The sequence below is a fragment of the Meleagris gallopavo genome, chromosome 5 (genome assembly GCF_905368555.1).
Source record: "Meleagris gallopavo chromosome 5, MGAL_WU_HG_1.1, whole genome shotgun sequence".
NCBI lineage: Eukaryota > Metazoa > Chordata > Aves > Galliformes > Phasianidae > Meleagris > Meleagris gallopavo.
This window is the reverse complement of record NC_139408.1, coordinates 16,509,465-16,529,136: the sequence shown is the minus strand read 5'-3', so window position 1 is coordinate 16,529,136 and position 19,672 is coordinate 16,509,465. Positions and strand designations below refer to the sequence as shown.

At 65.5% G+C, this 19,672-nt stretch overlaps 6 protein-coding genes and 1 non-coding gene across 10 annotated transcripts; 4 read left to right on the top strand and 3 right to left on the bottom strand.

Annotated features, from left to right (window-relative positions):
- Nucleotides 1-740: 740 nt before the first annotated feature.
- Nucleotides 741-4,520, top strand: RTN4RL2 (reticulon 4 receptor like 2). Its single transcript, XM_085224463.1, has 3 exons — nt 741-1,015; nt 2,496-2,980; nt 3,629-4,520. Exons 1-3 carry the CDS (start codon nt 982-984, stop codon nt 4,358-4,360), a joined length of 1,251 nt encoding a protein of 416 aa, XP_085080589.1. The 5' UTR covers nt 741-981; the 3' UTR covers nt 4,361-4,520.
- Nucleotides 4,521-5,434: 914 nt separating this feature from the next.
- TIMM10 (translocase of inner mitochondrial membrane 10) lies at nt 5,435-6,045 on the bottom strand. The gene is made up of 2 exons (XM_085224485.1): nt 5,904-6,045; nt 5,435-5,723 (listed from the first exon to the last, which is right to left on the bottom strand). Exons 1-2 carry the CDS (start codon nt 5,972-5,974, stop codon nt 5,522-5,524), a joined length of 273 nt encoding a protein of 90 aa, XP_085080611.1. The 5' UTR covers nt 5,975-6,045; the 3' UTR covers nt 5,435-5,521.
- A 719-nt stretch (nt 6,046-6,764) lies between these two features.
- On the top strand, nt 6,765-10,098 carry SMTNL1 (smoothelin like 1). Of its 3 annotated transcripts, none has more exons than XM_085224453.1 (8): nt 6,765-6,900; nt 7,354-8,239; nt 8,449-8,626; nt 8,910-8,943; nt 9,084-9,200; nt 9,479-9,581; nt 9,664-9,815; nt 9,890-10,098. In XM_085224453.1, the coding sequence occupies exons 2-8, from the start codon at nt 7,361-7,363 to the stop codon at nt 10,032-10,034; spliced, it is 1,608 nt and encodes a 535-aa protein (XP_085080579.1). In that variant the 5' UTR covers nt 6,765-6,900; nt 7,354-7,360; the 3' UTR covers nt 10,035-10,098. The 3 variants fall into 3 exon arrangements, with proteins under 3 accessions (XP_085080579.1, XP_085080578.1, XP_085080580.1); XM_085224452.1 differs by having other exon boundaries at nt 6,769-6,900; nt 7,347-8,239; XM_085224454.1 differs by lacking the exon at nt 9,479-9,581 and having other exon boundaries at nt 6,769-6,900; nt 7,347-8,239.
- Nucleotides 10,099-10,152: 54 nt separating this feature from the next.
- LOC104911082 (uncharacterized) lies at nt 10,153-11,366 on the bottom strand. The gene is made up of 3 exons (XR_014883455.1): nt 11,335-11,366; nt 10,926-11,015; nt 10,153-10,365 (listed from the first exon to the last, which is right to left on the bottom strand). It is a non-coding gene; the product is annotated as an uncharacterized LOC104911082 (transcript).
- Nucleotides 11,367-11,433: 67 nt separating this feature from the next.
- On the top strand, nt 11,434-14,813 carry SERPING1 (serpin family G member 1). The gene is made up of 8 exons (XM_085224451.1): nt 11,434-11,585; nt 12,022-12,091; nt 12,169-12,679; nt 12,763-12,900; nt 12,972-13,175; nt 13,323-13,465; nt 13,640-13,859; nt 14,218-14,813. Exons 1-8 carry the CDS (start codon nt 11,449-11,451, stop codon nt 14,466-14,468), a joined length of 1,674 nt encoding a protein of 557 aa, XP_085080577.1. The 5' UTR covers nt 11,434-11,448; the 3' UTR covers nt 14,469-14,813.
- Nucleotides 14,814-14,916: 103 nt separating this feature from the next.
- Nucleotides 14,917-17,000, bottom strand: YPEL4 (yippee like 4). Of its 2 annotated transcripts, none has more exons than XM_085224483.1 (5): nt 16,542-17,000; nt 16,108-16,440; nt 15,709-15,932; nt 15,466-15,574; nt 14,917-15,212 (listed from the first exon to the last, which is right to left on the bottom strand). In XM_085224483.1, exons 2-5 carry the CDS (start codon nt 16,297-16,299, stop codon nt 15,123-15,125), a joined length of 615 nt encoding a protein of 204 aa, XP_085080609.1. In that variant the 5' UTR covers nt 16,300-16,440; nt 16,542-17,000; the 3' UTR covers nt 14,917-15,122. The 2 variants fall into 2 exon arrangements, with proteins under 2 accessions (XP_085080609.1, XP_085080610.1); XM_085224484.1 differs by having other exon boundaries at nt 15,709-15,752; nt 16,542-16,987.
- Nucleotides 17,001-17,110: 110 nt separating this feature from the next.
- Nucleotides 17,111-19,388, top strand: CLP1 (cleavage factor polyribonucleotide kinase subunit 1). Its single transcript, XM_003206326.5, has 2 exons — nt 17,111-17,865; nt 18,505-19,388. The coding sequence occupies exons 1-2, from the start codon at nt 17,260-17,262 to the stop codon at nt 19,174-19,176; spliced, it is 1,278 nt and encodes a 425-aa protein (XP_003206374.1). The 5' UTR covers nt 17,111-17,259; the 3' UTR covers nt 19,177-19,388.
- Nucleotides 19,389-19,672: the final 284 nt, after the last annotated feature.

Genomic DNA, 19,672 nt, shown 5'->3' with positions numbered 1-19,672 from the left:
TGGCACAGCGGGACCGAGGAACATCGCGGGGGACAGCGAGCGGATGGCGGCCCCTGAGTCAGCCCCGTGCCGCCCGCAACGCCCACCGCTCCCCGCCAGCGTCTGTCTCTACAGCTTGTGATATTTCGCTCGCCGGGAGCCGCGCCGGAGACGGCACCGCAAACACGGCGGGTGCCAGATTGTGCCGCCGCAGCCTGGCACGGCCACGCGAGCCCCTCCCCACCCGCGCTCCGTGGGCTCCCCGCGCCGCCGCTCCCTCCGCGGGGACCCACCGCCCCCCGCCCAGCACCGCGGACAGCGCCCGCTCCGGCACCGCGGACAGCGTCGCGGTCCCGCGTGGGTGAGAGGCGAGGGGTGCTGCCTAGGGGCCCACTCGCGACCGTCCCTCTGTCCCCATCCACGGGCACGAACGCCCCTGTCGAGATGTTCGCCACCCGCGGGGAGTGCACCCTCCGCGAGTGTCCAGAGATGAAAGGAGGGCTTCCCCGCGGCTCGTCCCCCTGGGCTCACGGCCCCACGCGCGAGTCCTCGCGTCCCCAATGGGAGCTGCTAGGAGGTCTCGCGTCCTCTGCGACACGCTCCGTGGGTCCCTGGGGACGCGCTGAGGGACGTCCCCGTGGGTAGCCCCCGTCCCCGCACATTCTGCAGGAGCGCCGCGATCCTCCGTGGAGTTCCCCCACGCGCGGAGCGGGACGGCCCGGCTCGGCCGAGGAAGGGTTAAGCGGCGGGACCGGCGGCGAGGGGCGGAGCGCGGCCGCCCCGGGATAAGGCGCGGCGCCGGGCAGGGCTCAGCCCCTCCGGGAGCCGCGGGTAGAGCCGAGCCGAGCCGAGCCCACCCGTGCCATGCCCCGGGGCGGCGGCTGCCGCTCCTCCTCCCGGCGGCGCAGCGGGGGGTAAGGGGCACCAACCCCCCCCCCCCCCAGCACCGGCCATGAGCCGACGTGCAGCGGGCAGCGCCTGAGCGCCCGGCCCGGTCCCGCCATGCGGCCCCCGACGGCTCGGGACCTGCCCCGAGGTAGGCGTGGGGCGGGCCGGGGGCACGGCCCCGAGACCCCCCCGCGGCGGGGCGGGGCGGGGCGGGGGTCCCGGCACCCGCGGCGCTGCCTTCGGGACGCAGCCGCTGCCCTGGGGCAGCGCACGGAGCGCTGCGGGGTTAACGGGGCGCGCGGTGCGGGGTGTGCGCTGCCCTCGGGGCGCACAGTGCGGCGCAAAGGGTGCGCGGTGCCACAGAGCCCCGCGGGTGGGTGCTCCGTAGGGTCGCCGCAGCGGGGCAAAGGGGAAGCGGGGACGGTGCGGGGCGCTGTAGGGGGGGGGGGGGAGGAATGTGGGGTGGAGCCAGCAGCGGGACCCTGCGAGTTGGGGGGGCGGCTGCGCGGGGAGCGGAGCCCGGGAGCCGGTGACTTCAGCTCCGAACTGAGTCAGCCCGCGGCGAGGGGGAGTGACAGATGGGGCGCGGGAGGGGGGCGCCGGGGGGGCGCACGCCGGCACGGGGCGCCGGGGGAGGGGGGCGGCGCCGAGCAGCTGCGCCGGACGCCTCCGTGCGTGTCCCCCCCCCCATCCCCATCCCCGCCGCCGAGCATCGGGGGGGCCGCCTCCCTCCGCAGCGGGCCGTGGAGCCCGAGCCAGGCCGGGCTGAATTATGGATGAGGCGCTCGGGTTGCAGCGCAGGGCACCGGGAAGGCGGAGGGGGGGGGGAGGAGAAGAGGAGGAAGAAAGAAGGGGGGGCGGGGGCGCGAACACCCGGAGCGGCGGCGGCGCGTGTCACCGGGGAGCGCGTCAGCCCGCGCCCACGCGCGCACCGCCCCGCACGTGGCCGCGGCACGCGCGCACGTGGCGCCGCCCCGCCCCGCTGTCGGGGGCGCGCGTAGGGGGCGCAGACCCCCCCCTCCCTCCCTCGAGGGGGTCCCATGGGAGTACAGCCCCAGGGGGACACGGGGAGATCCCAAGGGGCAAAGCCATGGAAGCTCTTTGGAGTGCAAATCCCCGTGAGGTGCTGGACCCAATGGGGTGGGCAGTGTCATGTGGGGTGTGCGTGGCCCCCGAGGGCTACTGTGGGATCCTGGCCCCTATAGGATAGGCATGGCCGTGTTGAATGGTACATTCCCCTACTGGCTTCTTACGGGATCTTTGACCTTATGTCGTGGCCCTAGTGGTCCCTAGGAGAGCGTGACTACATGGGATGTATATGGCCCTGTAGAGCTCTTGGAATGCCTGACCTTATGGGATGGCCATGGCCATGACCATATGGGGTGGACATAGCCCTGTAAAGCTCCCGGAGCTCCCGCCTGCATGGCATGGGAACAGCCAAGTGAGATGAGGATGGTTCTGGGGGGGGGTGTTCCTAGAGCCTGGTGGCAGCCCGTACCCTTGGGGTGCTCTCCATGGGGTTGCTGGGGAGGGCCCTGTGTGGGGTGATGGGTGCATGGGGCTGGGCCGGGCGTGCGGGGGCGATGCCCCAGATCGAGCCCCGGGCTGACGCCCCGCTGTGCCCGCAGGCGGGCGCCTGGCGGCCCTGCTGCTGGCAGCGCTGGCGTGGGTGCCCGGTGGGTCGCCCGCCTGCCCCGCGCTCTGCACCTGCTACGTCTCGCCGCCCACCGTCAGCTGCCAGGCCAACAACTTCTCCTCGGTGCCTGCGGGGCTCCCGCCTGGCGCCCGCCGCCTCTTCCTGCAGAACAACGTCATCAGGGCGCTGCGGGCGGGCACCTTCGGGCCCAGCACCGTCACCCTCTGGCTCTACTCCAACAACATCTCCTCCATCCAGCCGGGCACTTTCCGCCACCTGCCCGCCCTCGAGGAGCTCGACCTGGGTGACAATCCACACCTCCGTGTCTTGGCGCCCGACACCTTCCATGGCCTCCGGCGCCTCCAGGCCCTGCACCTCTACCGGTGCCAGCTGGCCAGCCTGCCCAGCGCCATCTTCCGTGGCCTCCACAGCCTCCAGTACCTCTACCTGCAGGAGAACGGGCTGCTCTACCTCCAGGTCTGACATGTGCCAAACTTGATCCTGAGACAGCCCTGTGTGGCAGGGCTATGGGGTGTCCCTGGGGAGAGTACGGAGGATACCACTGAGGTGCAGTGGTGGACAGTGCTTGCAGGCATGGGTGTGGGACACGTCTCAGACAGTAACAGTGCAGGGTGTGGGTGACGTTCAGGGTGCAGAGACACAGGGCACAAGTAGCTGTGAGGCAGAGACATGAAAGAGAGCTCTTGGTTATACTCATGGGACAGGTGATGGGCGATGCCCAAGGGGCAAGGAAAGGATGACACTGTGGAGCAGGACTGTAAGGCAGGGAGATGTATGCTGCCTGCGGAGCAGGGCCACGAAGCAGGGTAGTGATAGCTGTTGTACAAAAGAGCTCTTGGTGATGATACCCCTGAGGCCAGGACATGGGGTGGGTGATGGGTGGCACCAGAAAGACAGGGGCATGGCAGAGGACTCTTGGCGCTGTCTGTCCAACAGGGCGATGGGCAGTGACAGCCATAGGGCAGAGATCAGGGTGACATCCATGAGTTACAGAGGTGATGCAGGGCGTTAGGTGGCAATACGGAGTTGGGACGGCGATCAAGGTGCTGGGTTATGCCTGCAGAGATGGGGTCACCCACCCGGTCCCTCACCTGCTCCCCACAGGACGATCTCTTTGCCGATTTGGCCAACCTGAGCCACCTCTTCCTGCACGGCAACCGGCTGCGAGCTCTGTCCGAGGGCGTTTTCCGCGGGCTCACCAGCCTGGACCGCCTGCTGCTGCACGCCAACCGCCTGGCCACCGTGCACCACCGCGCCTTCCACGGCCTGGCCCGCCTCACCATCCTCTACCTGTTCAACAACAGCCTGGTGGCTCTGCCTGGGGACCCGCTGGCTGCGCTGCCCGCCCTGCAGTTCCTCCGCCTCAACGCCAACCCCTGGGCCTGCGACTGCCGTGCGCGCCCGCTCTGGGCCTGGTTTCGCCGCACTCGTGTCTCCAGCTCGCCCGTGCCCTGCGCCAGCCCCCCACACCGCCGCGGCACCGACCTGCGGCACCTGCGGCCCCGTGACTTCGACGGCTGCCCCGAGGAGGACGAGGAGGAGGACGAAGGCAAAGATGAGGATGACAGCGACGGGGGTGGTGGTGGCGGCGGGGCGGTGGCCGTGGTGGGCACCCCCGGGCGGGCGCTAGGCCGCCCTGGCACCCTGCCTGCCGCACCGCCTTCCGCCTTCTACCGCGACGGGCTGCCGCCCCACGACCTGCGGGGCTCCCAGCCCCGGCCGCCCCCTCCGTCCCGTGACTCCCGTGGCCCCCCCGGGGACACCCCCATGGCTGCGGCCCCTCGCCTGGCCCCCGCCCTCCTGCCCCTGCTGGGCCTGCTCCTACCCCATCTCTGAACCCGACCGGGGGGCCTCCAGACCCCTCTCAGGTCGTCCCGAGGTGCTCGGGGGCAGGAGGTGTCCCCAGGACTCTGCTCCCACCTGTCCCGAGTGAAAAGAACCCACGCAGGCACCGCGCGGTTGGGAATTCTTTATTAAAAATGGTCTTATTTTGGGAGTGTGGGGCCCAGCGGCTGCGGCGCTGGCTTTCCAGGTCACAGCGCTTTTTCCTCGTGAAATATTGATGGCCCCGGCACCGCCGCTGCCGGCCGCAGGGCCCCAGGGCGCACGCACCACTCGCTGCGGCACGGATGGACGAACATACCGACGTTACACCCAGCAACGCCACCCCGTTGTCACGCCTGCAGCACCTTGCACACCCGGTGTTTGCACGACAGGCGCATGGTGGGGCGTAATGCGACCCACGAGCTGTGAGGACAGCGAGTGTGCGCACAGCCTGACCCACTTCCAGCCAGCCCCGGGGACGCGCTGGCACAGGCGCACTGCGTGTGTACGGATGGATGGACACACAGTGCCCATCCCCAGGCCGGGGTCTCTCTGGGTGGGTATTCCTATTTAGCAACCCCGTGCAGGACACCTTCCCGGTGTCCCTGCACGTGTGCATATCTGTATGTGCAGCTCCAGGGTTGCCTCCATCCATGTGTCTCCCCCTACGTATCCCCATGTGGGTGTCTCTGTTGGTTCCTTTCCAGGAGTGGAAAGGGCATTTTCCCTCTCCAGCTGTCCATATCAGATATCCTTATGTGACTGTCCCAGCAACAGTCCCCATAGAGGTGTGGTGTTTTCTCACTGGCCCCCCTGCAAGTGTCCCTTTGTGGCCATTTCTCCATTCCCCCAGTGTCCCCCCAGCAAGCAGAGTGAGGGGCACAGCTCTGTTCCTGATCCCATAAGGGACAAGGAAGGTCCCAGCCTATCTCTGAGGCTGACGTGGGCAAGGCAGGCAGCCTGGGGTGCCCCCCCTCCAGGAGGTGCGTATGGCAGCCGGGCCCCATGCAAGGCTGTCCCAGCAGCACACCCAGTGGTGGGAACACGAGCAGGTTAGCAGGACAGCCCCTGACACAGGACCACAGATGGGTTTGGGGGGCCCAGGGAAGCAGACAGATGGCCCAGAGCCTCCAGTTTATTGGTGTGGTGGGAAGGGGGGTCTGAAGGGAGGGTTCAGGCAGTGCCAGTGCCCTGCTGCATGCGCTTGAGGAGCTCCTCGTCCTGCAGCGACAGCTCCGTCAGCTTCTTGCCCATCCGCTCGTGGACATCCAGGTACTTGGCCACGCAGCGGTCCAGGCACACGCTCTCGCCCTTCGACAGCTCCGCCTCCTTGTAGTGGGGGGGCACGCACTTGAGATGGCACGCCTGCGTCATCCTGCGGGGCAACACTGTCACACCGCAACAGTTCTGCTCGGCACCCACAGTACCCTCCCTACCCCCAGCATCCGCAAAGCCCCCGCTGCCTCCACCCGCGACGTCCCCCCCCTCGCACTCCCAGCACCTCCCGCCCTCGGGCACGCCCCCAGGCCCCGCCCCGGCCCCTCATGCCGCGCACCTGTTGTACATGTCGGCCATCATGTCCACCTCCAGCTCGGCCGCCAGTTGCTGGGCCCGCAGCGGGTCCATGGCGCTCCCGGACCGGGCTCCCGCAGGATGCACGTGGGACGCGCGCTTCCGCCCACACGCTCAGCCGCTCCGCCCACACGCTCAGCCGCTCCGCCCCGCCGCCGGTCTCGACCAATAGGAGACGGACGGGGGCGGGACAGCAGCGCGTCCCCGGCGCTGATAGGACGCAGGGAAGGGGGCGGGGCGGCGGGGAGAGCGGCGCCGAGTGGAGCGGCCGCGCGCTTTGGCCGCAATTCGCCCCAAAGGGGTGGCAGCAGAGCGGCAATGGGCGGAGACAGTCGAGCTGGGGGCACGGCCTGTAGCGGGTCCGGCCCGGCCCACGCGTGACCTCCGCTTGTCCCCGTGGATCTGCCCGGCGCGTCTCTGCCCTCGTGTGTCGGTGTCTGCTATGCGTCGGTGTTCCCGTGCCCCTCTATGTGAATGTGTCCCTTATGTTCCCCCATGTCTCTCCCCTGGATCAGTGTACCCTGTGTTCCTCATGTCACTCTTCTCTCCCATATATAAGTGTCCCTCGTGTTCCTTCGTGTCTCACGCTTGTCACCCATCTCCTCCATGTGCCTGTGTCTCTCGTGTCCCCCCCCTTGTGTCCCTCCATGTCCCCTTGTGCACTTGTGTTGCTCATATTCCCCCCACCTGTGACGCCTCCAAGACTCCCCGTGTCCCCATGTGCACGTATCCCCCCGTGTCTTACGTGTAGCCGCGGTCCCACCTTCCCCGTTGTGCCTGTGTCCCTCCTGTGCCCGTGCCCGTGCCATCCTGCAGTCCCCGCCGTCCCCTCCCGGCCTCCCACGCCCCCCTCCCGTCCCCTCTCCTCCCCTCCCCTCCCCTCCCCGCGGTGCCCCCCTCCGGCCCCCGGCCCGCCCCGTCAACGCTGACTGAAGGCGGCACCTGCGGCGGTCACACGGCCGCGGGGCGAGCGGAGCGCGGTGAGCCGGGCTGCGGGGCGCCGGAGGGGTGTGGGGGGCGTCGGGGGTTTGGGGTGGGAAACGAGGATAGGACGGGATGGGGGGGAGGAAGGGGGCTCGGAGTTGGGAATAGGGAGCGGGTTGTGGAATTGGGACTGAGCTGGGGAAGCTGGGAGGGGGCAGGAGGGAAACCTGAATGGGGAATGGGTTGGGTTGGGGTGTGCAGGGGGGCAGGAGGGGCGTGGGGATGGGACGGGGGAGTGGGTTGGGGTGGATGGGATGGGATGAGGGGTGGCAGAGAGGGGTCTGGATACATAATAGGGATGGGATGGGGACTGGGGGCTGTGTTGGGGCGGTTGGGGTGGGTGGGCAGGAGGAACACTGAGGGCAGAGGAAGGGCAATGAGATCGCATGGGGTGGAGGCACGGGATGAAGGCACAGTGGACACCTCAGTGACAGCCCTGCAGCCCACAGTAGGAGCATGGAGTCCCCAACAACCGGTGGAGCCCCCGCCCCAAGTGACACTGCCCTGGGTGACTTCGCACAGACATCAACAGGGCCCACAGAGGGGATGGTGGGGGGGGACAGCGGGGAAAGTGTGGCACAGGAGGGGCAGGGGGAGGCTGGCAGAGCGGAAGGAGGGGCTGGGGGGAAGGCTGCAGGGGATGTGGGGAGTGAGGGCAAGGGGGAGGCAGCAGAGGATGCTGGGAGCGAGGCTAAGGTAGAAGCAGCGAAGGATAGTGGGAGTGATGCTAAGGGGGAGGCAGCAGGGGATGCTGGGAGTGAGGCCAACATAATGGGAGATGCTGGGAGCGAGGCTAAGGAGGAGGCTGCAAAGGATGCTGGGAGCGAGGCTGAGGCTGCAAAGGATGCTGGGAGCGAGGCTAAGGAGGAGGCTGCAAAGGATGCTGGGAGCGAGGCTAAGGAGGAGGCTGCAAAGGATGCTGGGAGCGAGGCTAAGGAGGAGGCTGCAAAGGATGCTGGGAGCGAGGCTAAGGAGGAGGCTGCAAAGGATGCTGGGAGCGAGGCTAAGGAGGAGGCTGCAAAGGATGCTGGGAGCGAGGCTAAGGAGGAGGCTGCAAAGGATGCTGGGAGCGAGGCTAAGGAGGAGGCTGCAAAGGATGCTGGGAGCGAGGCTAAGGAGGAGGCTGCAAAGGATGCTGGGAGCGAGGCTAAGGAGGAGGCTGCAAAGGATGCTGGGAGCGAGGCTGAGGCTGCAGAGGATGCTGGCAAGGAGCCCGCAGCAGGGCAGGCTGCTGAGCACGAGGCTGAAGGGCAGGCCAAAGGCAGCGCAGTGCCACAGGAGGAGGCTGAGCCGGGGCCCAGGCCGGTGGCAGCAGGCAGCACCCAAGGCCGGCAGGTGAGAGGGGGCACGACTGGGGTGGCACTGCCAGGGGCTGGGTACTGGGTGGCATTGGTGGGGTAGCACCACTGTGGGTTGAGTGGCACAGTTGGGGCTGGGGGTGGCACGGGGGACAGGTGGGTTGGAGTGTGAAGTGGCGGCAGCGGGATGGATGGCAGCAGTGAGATGGTGGTACAGCTGTGTAGCCGCCATGCCTGTGCCTACAGGAGCCCACCTGGCTACAGGACGAGGATGATGAGCTGTGGCCCGAGTTCCCCCCCTGCTCGCCCACAGAGGGGGCCGCCAGCCCCACCACCTCACTCTCCCCTACCTCCCCTGTGTCTCCCACGTTCCCTGTATCTCCCACATCTCCTTTGTCGCCTGTGTCCCCCACATCCCCCACAGGTAAGGGCTACACAGGGCAGGGCCCTGAGATGGGCACAGGGATCCCCTTCCAAGGCAGGGGAGGCAGGAGGGGGACAGGGATGAGAAATGGGGGGTGAGGTGGGCTCTCTCCCAGGGTCCCTTACAGATCCCCATACACTCTGTAGAGTCCCTCTGTTCCCAGTCCCAGCTGCCCCATTTGGGACCCCATGCAGTGCCCCCAGGCACTATGGCTGTCCCAGGGAGGTAGTTCTATGCTGGGTGCCCCCTCTCATCCTACTGACTCCTCTGCTCTCTCCTGCAGCTGGTAGCACTGAGGGCTCAGGTGGCAGTGAGAGGTGAGAAAAGAAGAGCAACCAGCACCAGGGCTGCCCCATAGCCCTGTCCTGCTGCTGGCATCCCCATACCCTGTTCTCATAGGTGATATCCACAGTGGTGACCCTATCCCTGCTCACAACCACCACCCTTGTGTTCCCAGTGGTGTGTCTGCAGTGGGGCCACGGGGACGGGTGCCCCCCAGGGTGGCAGCTGTGGGGCGGCCACGAGTGAGCAGCCGGGCACGTGGACGCAGTGCCATCCTGGAGAAGTTTGGGGGGTGAGTGGGACCTGGGGAGGTCAGGGTGCAATGAGGACAGTGGGGAGGCCAGGGACAATGAGAGGCGGTGGAGCATGGGCAATAGGGTGGCTGAAGGTCATGAGGCGCTGGGGGGAATGGGAAAGCCAAGGGACAATGAGAGGTAAGGGACATTGGACAACTAGGGGCATGGGGCAGAGGGGGGACATTGAGAGGGAGATGGGACACTGAGGATAGCGCTGCGCAGCAGCGAGCCCCTGGGGAATATGCACCAATGGGGGACACTGGCTTGGCCACAGGGCAGCCACAGGTCCAGCCCCACACCTGAAGCGTGCGGGGGCCACGGGCTCAGTGAAGGCTATGCTGCTGGAGTGGTGCCGTGCCAGGACACGTGGCTACCAGGTGAGTACTGGGGGACTGGGGGCTGGCAGAGGCCATCAGTGTCCTGACCCTCCACCCCCTTCCTGCTTACCCACCCACACAGCACGTGGACATCCAGAACTTCTCGGGGAGCTGGAGCAGCGGCCTGGCCTTCTGCGCCCTCATCCACAGCTTCTTCCCTGATGCCTTTGACTATGGCAGCCTGGAGCCCCAGGATCGCCAGCGTAACTTCACCCTGGCCTTCACCACCGCAGAGTGAGTGTGTTCCTGTCCTCATCCCCATGCCCATGTCCACCTGTGATGCAGCCCTGGTGATGCCGGTCCTGTAGGGAGCGTGTCGACTGTGCCCAGCTGCTGGAGGTGGAGGACATGCTGCGGCTGGCAGTGCCGGACGCCAAGTGCATCTACACCTATGTGCAGGAGCTGTACCGCAGCTTGGTTGCCAAGGGGCTAGTGAAGACCAAGAAGCGCTGAGGGCCCCCCAGCCCCATTCCCCATTTTGTCCCCCACCCCCTAGGAGTAAAGGTTTGCAGTGCCATGCTGTGGTGCCTCATCTCTCATGTGGACAGCATCGTGCAGAGGGGTCACAAGATTTGAGGTGGGAGCTTTATGTACAGGACAGGGGGCACTGAGGTGGGGGCTCAGGGCCCAAGGGTGTCGGGGCGCGGTTCGGCATAGCGACGGGTGTGCTCCTTTGCCTGGTGCAGGAAGGCCTCGGGCCTCTCACTCAGCTCACGGGCCAGCTCAGGGCGCAGCACCCGCTCGGTGCCAGGGTTGTCCAGCAGCAGCAGCAGGTCCTGCAGCACTGTGGGACACGGGGGAGGCATCAGCGAGGGCGCTTGCCGTGTCCCCCACCCCAGCCCTAGCACCCACCGTGCGTGGCACAGGTGATGGGCTCCCAGTTCTCGGGGGAAGTGAGGGGCTGGCACACGGTGCCATCGGGGAGCACACCGGGGTGGTGGATGCTGGTGAGAAGCCTGGCACGAGGAGGCTCAAAGGGGTGATGTGGGGAGAAGGTCAGCTCGAAGCGAAAGGCACCGGTGTTGTAGGGGGGATTGTTCTGCAGCGGCAATGAGAGTGCTTCAGCCTCCAGCTGCCCTACAGGGGCACAGCCCCCCCGGCTGCCCTGCCCCATGCCCTCCCAGGGTGAGCCCCTCCATGTCCCTCTCCCACCCTGCATGGTGCCTCCTAGGGAAGCCCCCCAAGCTTGCCCCAGCAAGGACCCCCTCCATGTCCTCCCCGCCTCCAAGGCCTCCACGCACCCCCACGACCCCTGGGACCTCCCTGTACCCCTCCCATACCGCTTCGCTTAAGGATCCCCCCAAACCCCCCCATACCCCCGTGCCCCGGCCCCCTCGTGCCCACAGGCAGCAGCAGTCCCCTCCAGCGCAGCACGTCACGGTCCACCAAGTGCAGGTCGCGGACCCCGCCCCAGCGCCGCACCTCCTCCAGCTCCTGTGGGCGGGCTCTGGTTAGGGGATGGGGCCTCGGCAAGGATACGCCTCCAGGTTCAGCCCCGGGGCGGAGCAGTCCACGGTCCCCCCAAAACGGGCTGTGCCAACCACCCCGCCACGCCCCCAAACGGGCGGTCTCACCCTTCGGTACGCGCCGCCTCGCCGTGCGGACCCCGTCGGGGAAACGAAAGCGGAACCGCCGCACGGGCACCCGGGGTGCTGCGCGCCCCGCTGTTGGCATCCATTCCCCTCGCACGGCGCTACCCGCGCCCCCCGCCCCGAGTACTGCCGCCCCGCACCCCGTCACCGGGTCTCCGCACCCCGACACGCTCACGGCCCCGCTGCTCCGGTCCGGCCCCCCAGGCTGGGTGCCGATAGCGGGGTGTCCGCCCCGCTGACCTCGCGCCCCACGCACCATAGCGAGCCGCCTGCTCATGGTCGCTGATGTCCGGTGCCCGGTGCCGCCGCTGCTGGATGGGACGCCCCGGGGCCGCCCTCTCTGGGAGGGGCGGAGCGACAGGCTGCGGCCCCTCCCCGAGGGCAGAGTGGGTGGGCGAGGGCAGGTTGGGCGGTGAGAGCCGTGGCGATGGGTGGGGACAGGTCCTCCAGCGCGGGGCGGGACGCGGGGCTGGGCCGTATGGTGCTGGGAGCTGCGCTTTAGCCGGGGGCCCCGCCAAGCCTGGCCCCCAGGCACCTTCCGGCTGATTTACGGGAAGCCTCTATGGCCTCCCGCCCTCCTTAATCTTTAACCAGACAGGCCTGGCTCCGGCCAGTTCCCCTCTGCGGCCGGCCGGACACTTGGGGAGCGACCTGACGGGCACCAGGTGGGCCCGGGTGCTGCCCCTCCATCACACGGGGCGGGTGGGGGTGTCGTGCAGGGAGCACCTGGTGCTGAGGGTGTATGGTTTGCGGGTGCAGGGAACGGGGTGCTGGGTGCCAAGGGGTGTTGGGAGCGAATGGGGGTACTGGGTGTCCAGCTGATACTTTGACCAATGCTTGCTCACCAGATTGCTGACCATGAAGCTGTGCCTGCTGCTGGTGTGCCTGGTGACCACGGTCACAGCCGCTGTCACCCCGGTAAGTGTGGCACAGGGATGTGGACCCCCTGCAGCCAGGTGACCCCTGCCCACCCTCACCGATGTATCCATGCTCAGGTGTCTGTGCCGGAGACCACTCCTTCCAGAAGGATGAAGTCAATCAGACTGCGGCCAGCACAGATGGCGTTCCTACGTCCTACCACAAGCCCACCAGGGGACCCAGGGACACCAACCCAGCCTGTGCCCAGCTCCAATGCCAGCTCCACGGCAGAACCCAGCCTGGATGCCATATTGCAGGCCTTGCAGCCTCTGGGCCCTGCGGAATTTGTAGCAGCACCTGAGGAGCCTGGCACTGCTGCCGGCGGGAACACGACCACACCTGAGCCTCGGACCACCATGGGTCCCCCCAGCACCCCTCCAGGCACAGTCACCCCACCGTGCCCTGGGGATGATGAGCCAAGTGAGACCTGCAGAGCACCAACGAGGGAGCAGAAGGAGGAGGTGGCCAAGGCGCTGGGCACCTTTGCCCTACGCTTCTACCAGCACATGGCAGAGTCTGCCAAACCTGACACCAACCTGCTCTTCTCTCCCCTCAACGTGGCCCTGGGGCTGTCACACCTCCTGCTGGGTGAGGGGCTCTCCGTGGTGCAGCCCACACACCCATAGCCCTCCCGGTTGCCAGGCCCCTCTGAGCCTCACCATTGCCCTCAGGTGCCCGTGGTGAGACCCAGCAGCGCCTGGCTGCCATCCTGGGGTACCGGCCAGGGCTGGCCTGCGTGCACGGCGCCTTGCGGCAGCTTGCCAACGTGCCAGGGCTGCTCTCTGCCACAGAGATCTTCCACCACCCAGGTAAGACAGACACTGACAGGGAGGAACAGTGGGGTGGGCAAGGGGGTGACATCATCCATGCTACCATGCAGACCTGCACCTCCGACCCCGCTTCTTGAATGAGTCGTGGCAATTCTATGAGGCCAGGCCACGGGAACTGAGTGGTAACGAGAGCCTGGACTTGCAACGCATCAATGAGTGGGTGTGCAAGGCCACACGCGGGCTTGTGCCCCGTCTGCTGTCCCAGCTGCCTGATGAGCCTCGTCTAGTGCTGCTCAGTGCTGTCCACTTCCAGGGTATGGCACAGTTCCCAGAGTCTATTCAGTATCTGCCCTGAGATCCACCTTGGGAGCCACCTTGGGATCTACCAACCTTCATTCCTCCATCCCCTGGTGGCCCTCAGCCCCACAACACCCCACTCCACGGGCACTGTGTCCCTGCAGCCCGGTGGCAAAAGCCATTCAAGACCAAGCATACGGTGCTGCTGCCCTTCATGCGCCATGGGCACCAGCCAGTGGACGTGCTCACCATGACCAGCAAGAAATACCCTGTGGCATCCTTCATTGACTCCCACCTGCAGGTCCAGGTACTGCATCCCTGTGCTTGTGGAGCTTGATGTCATAGCATGATGTCATTGCTGTGGCATGAAAGGGACGTGCCAGGTGGTGATGTCATCCCTGGAGCACTGATGGGAAGCCAGGCTATGGCATCGCTCCCATGGCACTGAATGAGGACGCCAGGCTATGATGTCACACTGCAGGTGGGGCGGCTGGAGCTGAGTGGGGGGCTGAGCCTGGTGGTACTGGTGCCACGGGGACCTCCGGAGGCCCTGGGGGCTGTGGAGCGAGCGCTGGACCCCCCCACCTTCCTGGCACTGCTGCAGCGGGCAGCCAACACCCACATGCGTCCTACTACCGTGGCCCTGCCACGCCTGCACCTCGACCTCGCCATGGATGTGGTGGCCAAGGTGCATGACATGGGTAAGGCATCCCCCCATCCCTGCCTGTGCTGAAGTGATGTCACCTACTGCACGTAAGGTGACAGATGATGACATCACTCCCTGCAGTAAGTTCCCTGCACCTTTCCCCTGCATCTTCAGTGTCCACAGTGACATCAGTGTCCCCCGTGTTTCTAGTGTTTTCATATACCTGTGTCCATTGGTTCTCTGGCAGCCCCAGTGGCTCCAGTATCCTCGATGTGCCCTACATCCCTTTGTATCCCCTGCTGTTTTCCATTCCCCATTTGTCCCTGTTGTCCTGTGGTTTCCCCTTGTTCCAAATGCTCCCACCCCCTGCTGTCTCCATGCCATGGCAATGGCACTGAGTCTGGTTGCTGCAGACTTTGGGCTGTTCCTGGATGCGGAGCTGTGCGGGCTGGCACGGGGCCCGGAGGTGGCAGTGGATGCAATGCAACACCGGGCTGTGCTGACGCTGGACGAGAAAGGCGTGGAGGCAGCGGGTGCCATGGCCACCTCGGTAGCCCGCATGGCTCTGCAGCTGGAGGCTTTGCAGCCCTTCCTCTTCGTGCTCTGGGATGAAGGCAACGCCATCCCCCTCTTCATGGGACGCCTTAGTGACCCCCTGGCCTGATGCCTGCCCCTTCCTTCCTCACCTCCATTTCTTCCCTCCCTCCTTCTCTTGTCCCTATCTGCCTTCTCTTCTTCCTCCTTCCACCTCTCTCTCCCTCTTCCCATTCCTCCCTCCCTTCTTCTCTGTATCTTCTCTCCCTCTCCTCCTCCCTTCCTTCCCTCTTCACTCCATCTTTCCCTCTTCCAACAACTATTCAGCCACATCCTTTTCTCCCTCCTCTCTCCCACACCCCCCCCAAATCCTCTGCCCCCATTGGGTGCTCCTGGCCCCTCAGCAGCTCCTGTGCCTCTGTTTCCCCCATCAGCTCTGGGCCTGAGGCCCCCAATAAAAGCTCTGAGTCACTAACTGGCTCCTGTTGGAGGGGGAACACTATTGCTGCTGGTGTGCCAGGCGCTGTCCCCCTGGCATTGCCACCTCCCCTTGGCACTCCAAGGTGACACTTGAAGCCTTCCTACAAAAATCTTTTATTCCACTAGAAAAGCTGCCCGCAGCCTCTGTGTGCTGGTGACGGGCCCCATGCCCTCACCCCAGCGGGTGGCACAGGCTGGCATGGGGTGCCCCCCCTGAAGAGCAAAGTGGGGAGGATCCATGTCAGTAGTCCAGAGCCAGGTGCCTGCCAGGGTAGGTGCCGCTGTGGTGTCCCTGCCATGCTGCTCAGTCCCAGCCGTTCTCCTTGACCATGTGCGACATCTCGATGATGAACTTCCCCTCCTTGTACTTCTGGCTGCTCTCGAATGCCTGCTCCTGTGGGGACAGCAGCCTGAGCCCCCCCAGGGCCCAGGTCACAGGACATATGCCATGGATTTGGGGTCCCAAGGCAACTGTTGTGGGTTTAGGGTGCCTGCACAGTGGGCTGCAGCAGGGCTTTGGGTAACCAAGTGGGATTTGTGGTGCCATGGTCTCAATGCCCCTATCATGTCTTTGGAATGCCCAGGCCAAGGGAGTGGGGTGCCAGTGTGATGCCCGATCCCAGTTTGGGGGTGCCAGGGGCACTCACGTATTTCCAGCCCAGGGTGGTTTTGCAGCTCTCGCAGAAGATGTCAGCCACAGAGTGCAGCCCAGTGAGCAGCAGGCGCTGTTCGGCCGGGCCACAGCCCACATTAACCCTGCATCGGACAGGGTGTTGTGAGCACGGCTGGGGATGTTCTTTCAACCTTTTCCAGGACAAGCAGCCCTGGGTAGGTGATAGCTCACCCCACTCCCCCCTCCCAGCATCCCGTTCCCCCACCGCAGTACTCACACCGAGTTGAATAGGTAGGCACGGCCATGGCTGCCCTGGAAGGACTGCAGGGACACAGTGTGACTCAACCCAGCATCCCCTGTGCCTCCCTCGCTCCCTCCTCCATCACCACCATGCCACCGCAGGGAAAGACTTTCTGCCATGAGGACACTGTGGGGAGTATGGGCACAGGGGGACACCTGGCACTCTCGGGACACCATGGAGGGGACACCGCAGAGGGGATGCTGTGGAGGAGGAGACAGCATGGGGGGACAGCATAGAGGGGACAACGCAGAGAGGACAGACACCACTGCCCTGGGGACACCCTGGGGAGACCCTCACTATTTCCCAGAGACGCCGCAGAGGGGAAGTTGACCACCCCAGGGCCCCGGGGAGGTGACGCGGGCGCAGAGGGGGCACCTTGGAGATGAGCTCCTCGTGCCTGGCCAGGTGTGCACGGCAGTGTACGCAGCTGTAGGTGCGGTGAGAGCGCGGTAGGTAGCTGTGGAAGGTCCGGGGAGGCAGACGAGTGGTGGTGGGGACCCGGTGGCGGCGGGCGGGGGGCACGGCGGGTGGCAGGGCCCCGGGGGGCCGCGGAGGTGCGGGAGGCATGGTGCAGCCCCCGCACAGCCGCTCACAGGGGAAGAAACAGCGCAGCAGCGTGCTGAGAGCCGTCGTCTCTCCGGGACCGGGGGTGGGGCGCGGCTGCCCAGGGCCCCCCCGGGTGAGAAGCGGGCGGTAAGGGGGGTCGGCCTGAGAAGGGTTAAGCGGGATGGGTTGAGGAGGGGGCGGCGCCGTGCCCCCCGGCACCGCCGTGCTCCCCCCCTCCCCCGCCCCTGCGTCCCTCAGCTCACCGCCTGCCGTAGTCCCCGCTGCCGCTGTCCCCGGTGCCGGTGCGGGGCGGGGGCACCAGGCGGCCGCGGAGGGGGTGGGGGGGAAGGGAGGGGAGCGCCGCACGCCCGGGGACTGCATCACGGCGCCGTGACTCATTGCTCGACGTCACCGCCCGCACCCCGCGCCGAGACGTCACCGCCCGGCAGCACTACGTCACCGCTGCCCCCGGGACCGAGCTGCGGGCGCTCTACCGGATGCCGCGCGCTGCCGAGGGACCCCCGGGGCGGCTGCAGCGAGTCCGGGACGGGAGGGGAGCGCAGCTCCCGGCGTGCCCGTGGCATGTAGCGGGGCCGGGGGCGGTGAAAAGGGGGAGAGGCCGTGGCCACGGTCCCCCAGTAGGTGCTATGCAGATGAGACGCAGACGAACACCGGGGAGCGGCACGCCGCAGCAGGCCCGGACTGCATCCCCCAGCAGGCCCCGCGCGGCTGCCATGGCAACGCCCCGCGCGCTCCCGCTGATGGAGTGGGCGTGTGGGCAGCGCTCTGACCTCACTTCCGACGTTTGTCTGACCTTACTTCCGTCGCGCTCTGTGACGTAACGGAAACGCGACAGCCCTCCTAGAGTCCCTGTAAGCGCGCGGCACAGCTGTAGGCGCTGTCAGGTACTGTCGGTTACCCGGCCCCGGGCTCGGGGTCCAGCCCTACCGCGGTGGGCGGTAAGATCGGGCCGGGCCCGCGATGGCGGACGATGGCGGCGATGAGAAGAAGCAAGTGGCAAAATTCGAGCTGGAGCGGGAGACAGAGCTGCGTTTCGAAGTGGAGGCCTCGCAGACGGTGCAGATGGAGCTGCTCACCGGCATGGCTGAGGTGTTTGGCACCGAGCTGACCCGCAACAAGAAGTTCACCTTTGACGCCGGTGCAAAGGTGGCCGTCTTCACCTGGCACGGCTGCACCGTGCAGCTCAGTGGGCGCACCGAGGTGGCATACGTCTCCAAGGACACTCCCATGCTGCTCTACCTCAACACTCACACGGCCCTGGAGCAGATGCGGCGGCAGGCAGAGCGCGAGGACGAGCGGGGGCCCCGTGTCATGGTGGTGGGCCCCACTGATGTGGGCAAGTCGACTGTGTGCCGCCTGCTGTTGAACTATGCTGTACGCCTGGGGCGCCGGCCCACCTTTGTGGAGCTGGACGTGGGGCAGGGCTCTGTCTCCATCCCCGGCACCATGGGTGCCCTCTACATCGAGCGGCCGGCTGATGTGGAGGAGGGCTTCTCCCTGCAGGCCCCGCTGGTCTACCACTTTGGCTCCACCACACCTGGCACTAACATCAAGCTCTACAACAAGGTGAGTGCGTGGAGTCCCTGTCATCTTGCGGTTGGCCCTGCTTGGAGCAGGGTGGAGCCTCCAAGGAGTCCTGCCTGCCCCTGTGAATTAGGGATTGCCCAGCTAGTCCTATTGTTCTATAAAACCATGGTGCAATACTAAGTTAAGCACTGAGGTCCAACAAAAACATGAAGGGTAAAAAGCTGGTCCAAATTCCTAGTGTCCTCTTGGTCTGCAGTTTGGTGATGGTTAGAAGCCTCTTTTTGGCTGAAGGTTGCCCTCAGCCCCATGCTTGTCCTTGTCCTGTCTGTGGGACACTGGGGAGTAACTCTGCTGATGTGGTCAGGCTGCGTTTAGTATATTTAATGTGCTTTATGAACAGCTTCAGCACTGAATGTGGCTGCTGACTCTTTATGGCTATCACTGAGCAAGGAAGGATTTCAGCCCAAGTAGCTGCCCGTGGCCCAGGCATTGCCTCTGTTTCTTAGCACTAAATAAACCTGCTGAGTGAATTAGGAGCGTTGCCAATCATAGCTGTATCCCAAAGAATTGGACAGGTCCTCATCATATGGCCTCCAGCTGTGTTGATGTCTTTTGGGAACAGAAACATCCATCTCAACCCCATGTGCTTTATCCTCGTGTCCCGATATCTGCCTGCAGATCACATCCCGCCTAGCTGATGTCTTCAACCAGCGATGTGAAGTGAACCGCCGTGCATCAGTCAGTGGCTGCGTCATCAACACATGCGGCTGGGTGAAGGGCTCGGGCTACCAGGCGCTGGTGCATGCTGCCTCAGCTTTTGAGGTAGATGTGGTGGTGGTGCTGGACCAGGAGCGGCTCTACAACGAGCTTAAGAGGGACCTGCCCCATTTTGTGCGCACTGTTTTGCTCCCCAAATCTGGCGGGGTGGTGGAGCGCTCCAAGGACTTCCGGCGGGAGTGCCGAGATGATCGCATCAGGGAATATTTCTATGGCTTCCGGGGCTGCTTCTATCCCCACGCGTTTGACGTCAAATTCTCTGATGTTAAGATCTACAAGGTGGGGGCTCCCACCATCCCTGACTCCTGCCTGCCACTGGGCATGTCGCAGGAGGACAACCAGTTGAAGCTGGTGCCGGTGACGCCAGGGCGGGACATGGTGCACCACCTGCTGAGCGTCAGCATGGCCGACAGCCCCGATGACAACATCTCAGAGACCAGTGTGGCTGGCTTCATTGTGGTCACTGGCGTAGACCTGGAACGCCAGGTGTTCACTGTGCTCTCGCCTGCCCCTCGCCCACTGCCAAAGAACTTCCTTCTCATCATGGACATCCGCTTCATGGACCTGAAGTAGCTCCAGCAGGGATGGGGCAGGGAGTCCTGGGCAGAGGGGACACGTGGGGATGTCCGTGCATGTCCCTGTGTAGCCCAGCGCTTGCTCTTTGCCCAACAGCTTTCAGGCCTTGGGTTTGTGCCCTTGTGGCAGCGGGCGCAGCTGGTGCAGAAGGCCACCTCTCATTTTTATATCTTTTTGTAACGTTTGTTATTAAATCTCACTGCCCTTTGGCTCCGTGGTGCTTGCTGCTTTTTGTTTCGGCCACAGGATGGAGGGATGGGCCCCGGGTGCTGACCACCTACCCCCATGATTGCTGAACAGGGACCCCAGGCCTATCACAGGAAGACAATCGGTCAAGGCAAAGAAGGGCGGAAGACGCTTCTATTCCTCCGCTCTGCGGACACGCACGGGCTGGGCTGGGCTGGGCTGGGCTCAGCTCCCATCTCGTCCCACGGGTTCTTCCCGCAGCACGCAGCGCCCAGATCCCCTCCGGCCGCAGTAAGCGCCGCACATG

What these genes read in the sequence shown, in the direction of transcription:
- RTN4RL2 (XM_085224463.1), top strand. Translation starts at nt 982, where the DNA reads ATGCGGCCCCCGACGGCTCGGGACCTGCCCCGAG. An exon ending in GGCTCGGGACCTGCCCCGAG is followed by an intron (nt 1,016 to 2,495) that starts GTAGGCGTGGGG and finishes CTGTGCCCGCAG; the next exon opens with GCGGGCGCCTGGCGGCCCTG. An exon ending in ACGGGCTGCTCTACCTCCAG is followed by an intron (nt 2,981 to 3,628) that starts GTCTGACATGTG and finishes TGCTCCCCACAG; the next exon opens with GACGATCTCTTTGCCGATTT.
- TIMM10 (XM_085224485.1), bottom strand. Translation starts at nt 5,974, where the DNA reads ATGGACCCGCTGCGGGCCCAGCAACTGGCGGCCGAGCTGGAGGTGGAC. An exon ending in ATGGCCGACATGTACAACAG is followed by an intron (nt 5,724 to 5,903) that starts GTGCGCGGCATG and finishes GTTGCCCCGCAG; the next exon opens with GATGACGCAGGCGTGCCATC.
- SMTNL1 (XM_085224453.1), top strand. Translation starts at nt 7,361, where the DNA reads ATGGAGTCCCCAACAACCGGTGGAGCCCCCGCCCCAAGTGACACTGCC. An exon ending in CCAGGACACGTGGCTACCAG is followed by an intron (nt 9,582 to 9,663) that starts GTGAGTACTGGG and finishes CCACCCACACAG; the next exon opens with CACGTGGACATCCAGAACTT. An exon ending in CTGGCCTTCACCACCGCAGA is followed by an intron (nt 9,816 to 9,889) that starts GTGAGTGTGTTC and finishes CCGGTCCTGTAG; the next exon opens with GGAGCGTGTCGACTGTGCCC.
- SERPING1 (XM_085224451.1), top strand. Translation starts at nt 11,449, where the DNA reads ATGGTCGCTGATGTCCGGTGCCCGGTGCCGCCGCTGCTGGATGGGACG. An exon ending in AGAGATCTTCCACCACCCAG is followed by an intron (nt 12,901 to 12,971) that starts GTAAGACAGACA and finishes GCTACCATGCAG; the next exon opens with ACCTGCACCTCCGACCCCGC. An exon ending in GGCCAAGGTGCATGACATGG is followed by an intron (nt 13,860 to 14,217) that starts GTAAGGCATCCC and finishes TGGTTGCTGCAG; the next exon opens with ACTTTGGGCTGTTCCTGGAT.
- YPEL4 (XM_085224483.1), bottom strand. Translation starts at nt 16,299, where the DNA reads ATGCCTCCCGCACCTCCGCGGCCCCCCGGGGCCCTGCCACCCGCCGTG. An exon ending in GCCTACCTATTCAACTCGGT is followed by an intron (nt 15,575 to 15,708) that starts GTGAGTACTGCG and finishes TGTCCGATGCAG; the next exon opens with GGTTAATGTGGGCTGTGGCC. An exon ending in CCACCCTGGGCTGGAAATAC is followed by an intron (nt 15,213 to 15,465) that starts GTGAGTGCCCCT and finishes CTGTCCCCACAG; the next exon opens with GAGCAGGCATTCGAGAGCAG.
- CLP1 (XM_003206326.5), top strand. Translation starts at nt 17,260, where the DNA reads ATGGCGGACGATGGCGGCGATGAGAAGAAGCAAGTGGCAAAATTCGAG. An exon ending in ACATCAAGCTCTACAACAAG is followed by an intron (nt 17,866 to 18,504) that starts GTGAGTGCGTGG and finishes ATCTGCCTGCAG; the next exon opens with ATCACATCCCGCCTAGCTGA.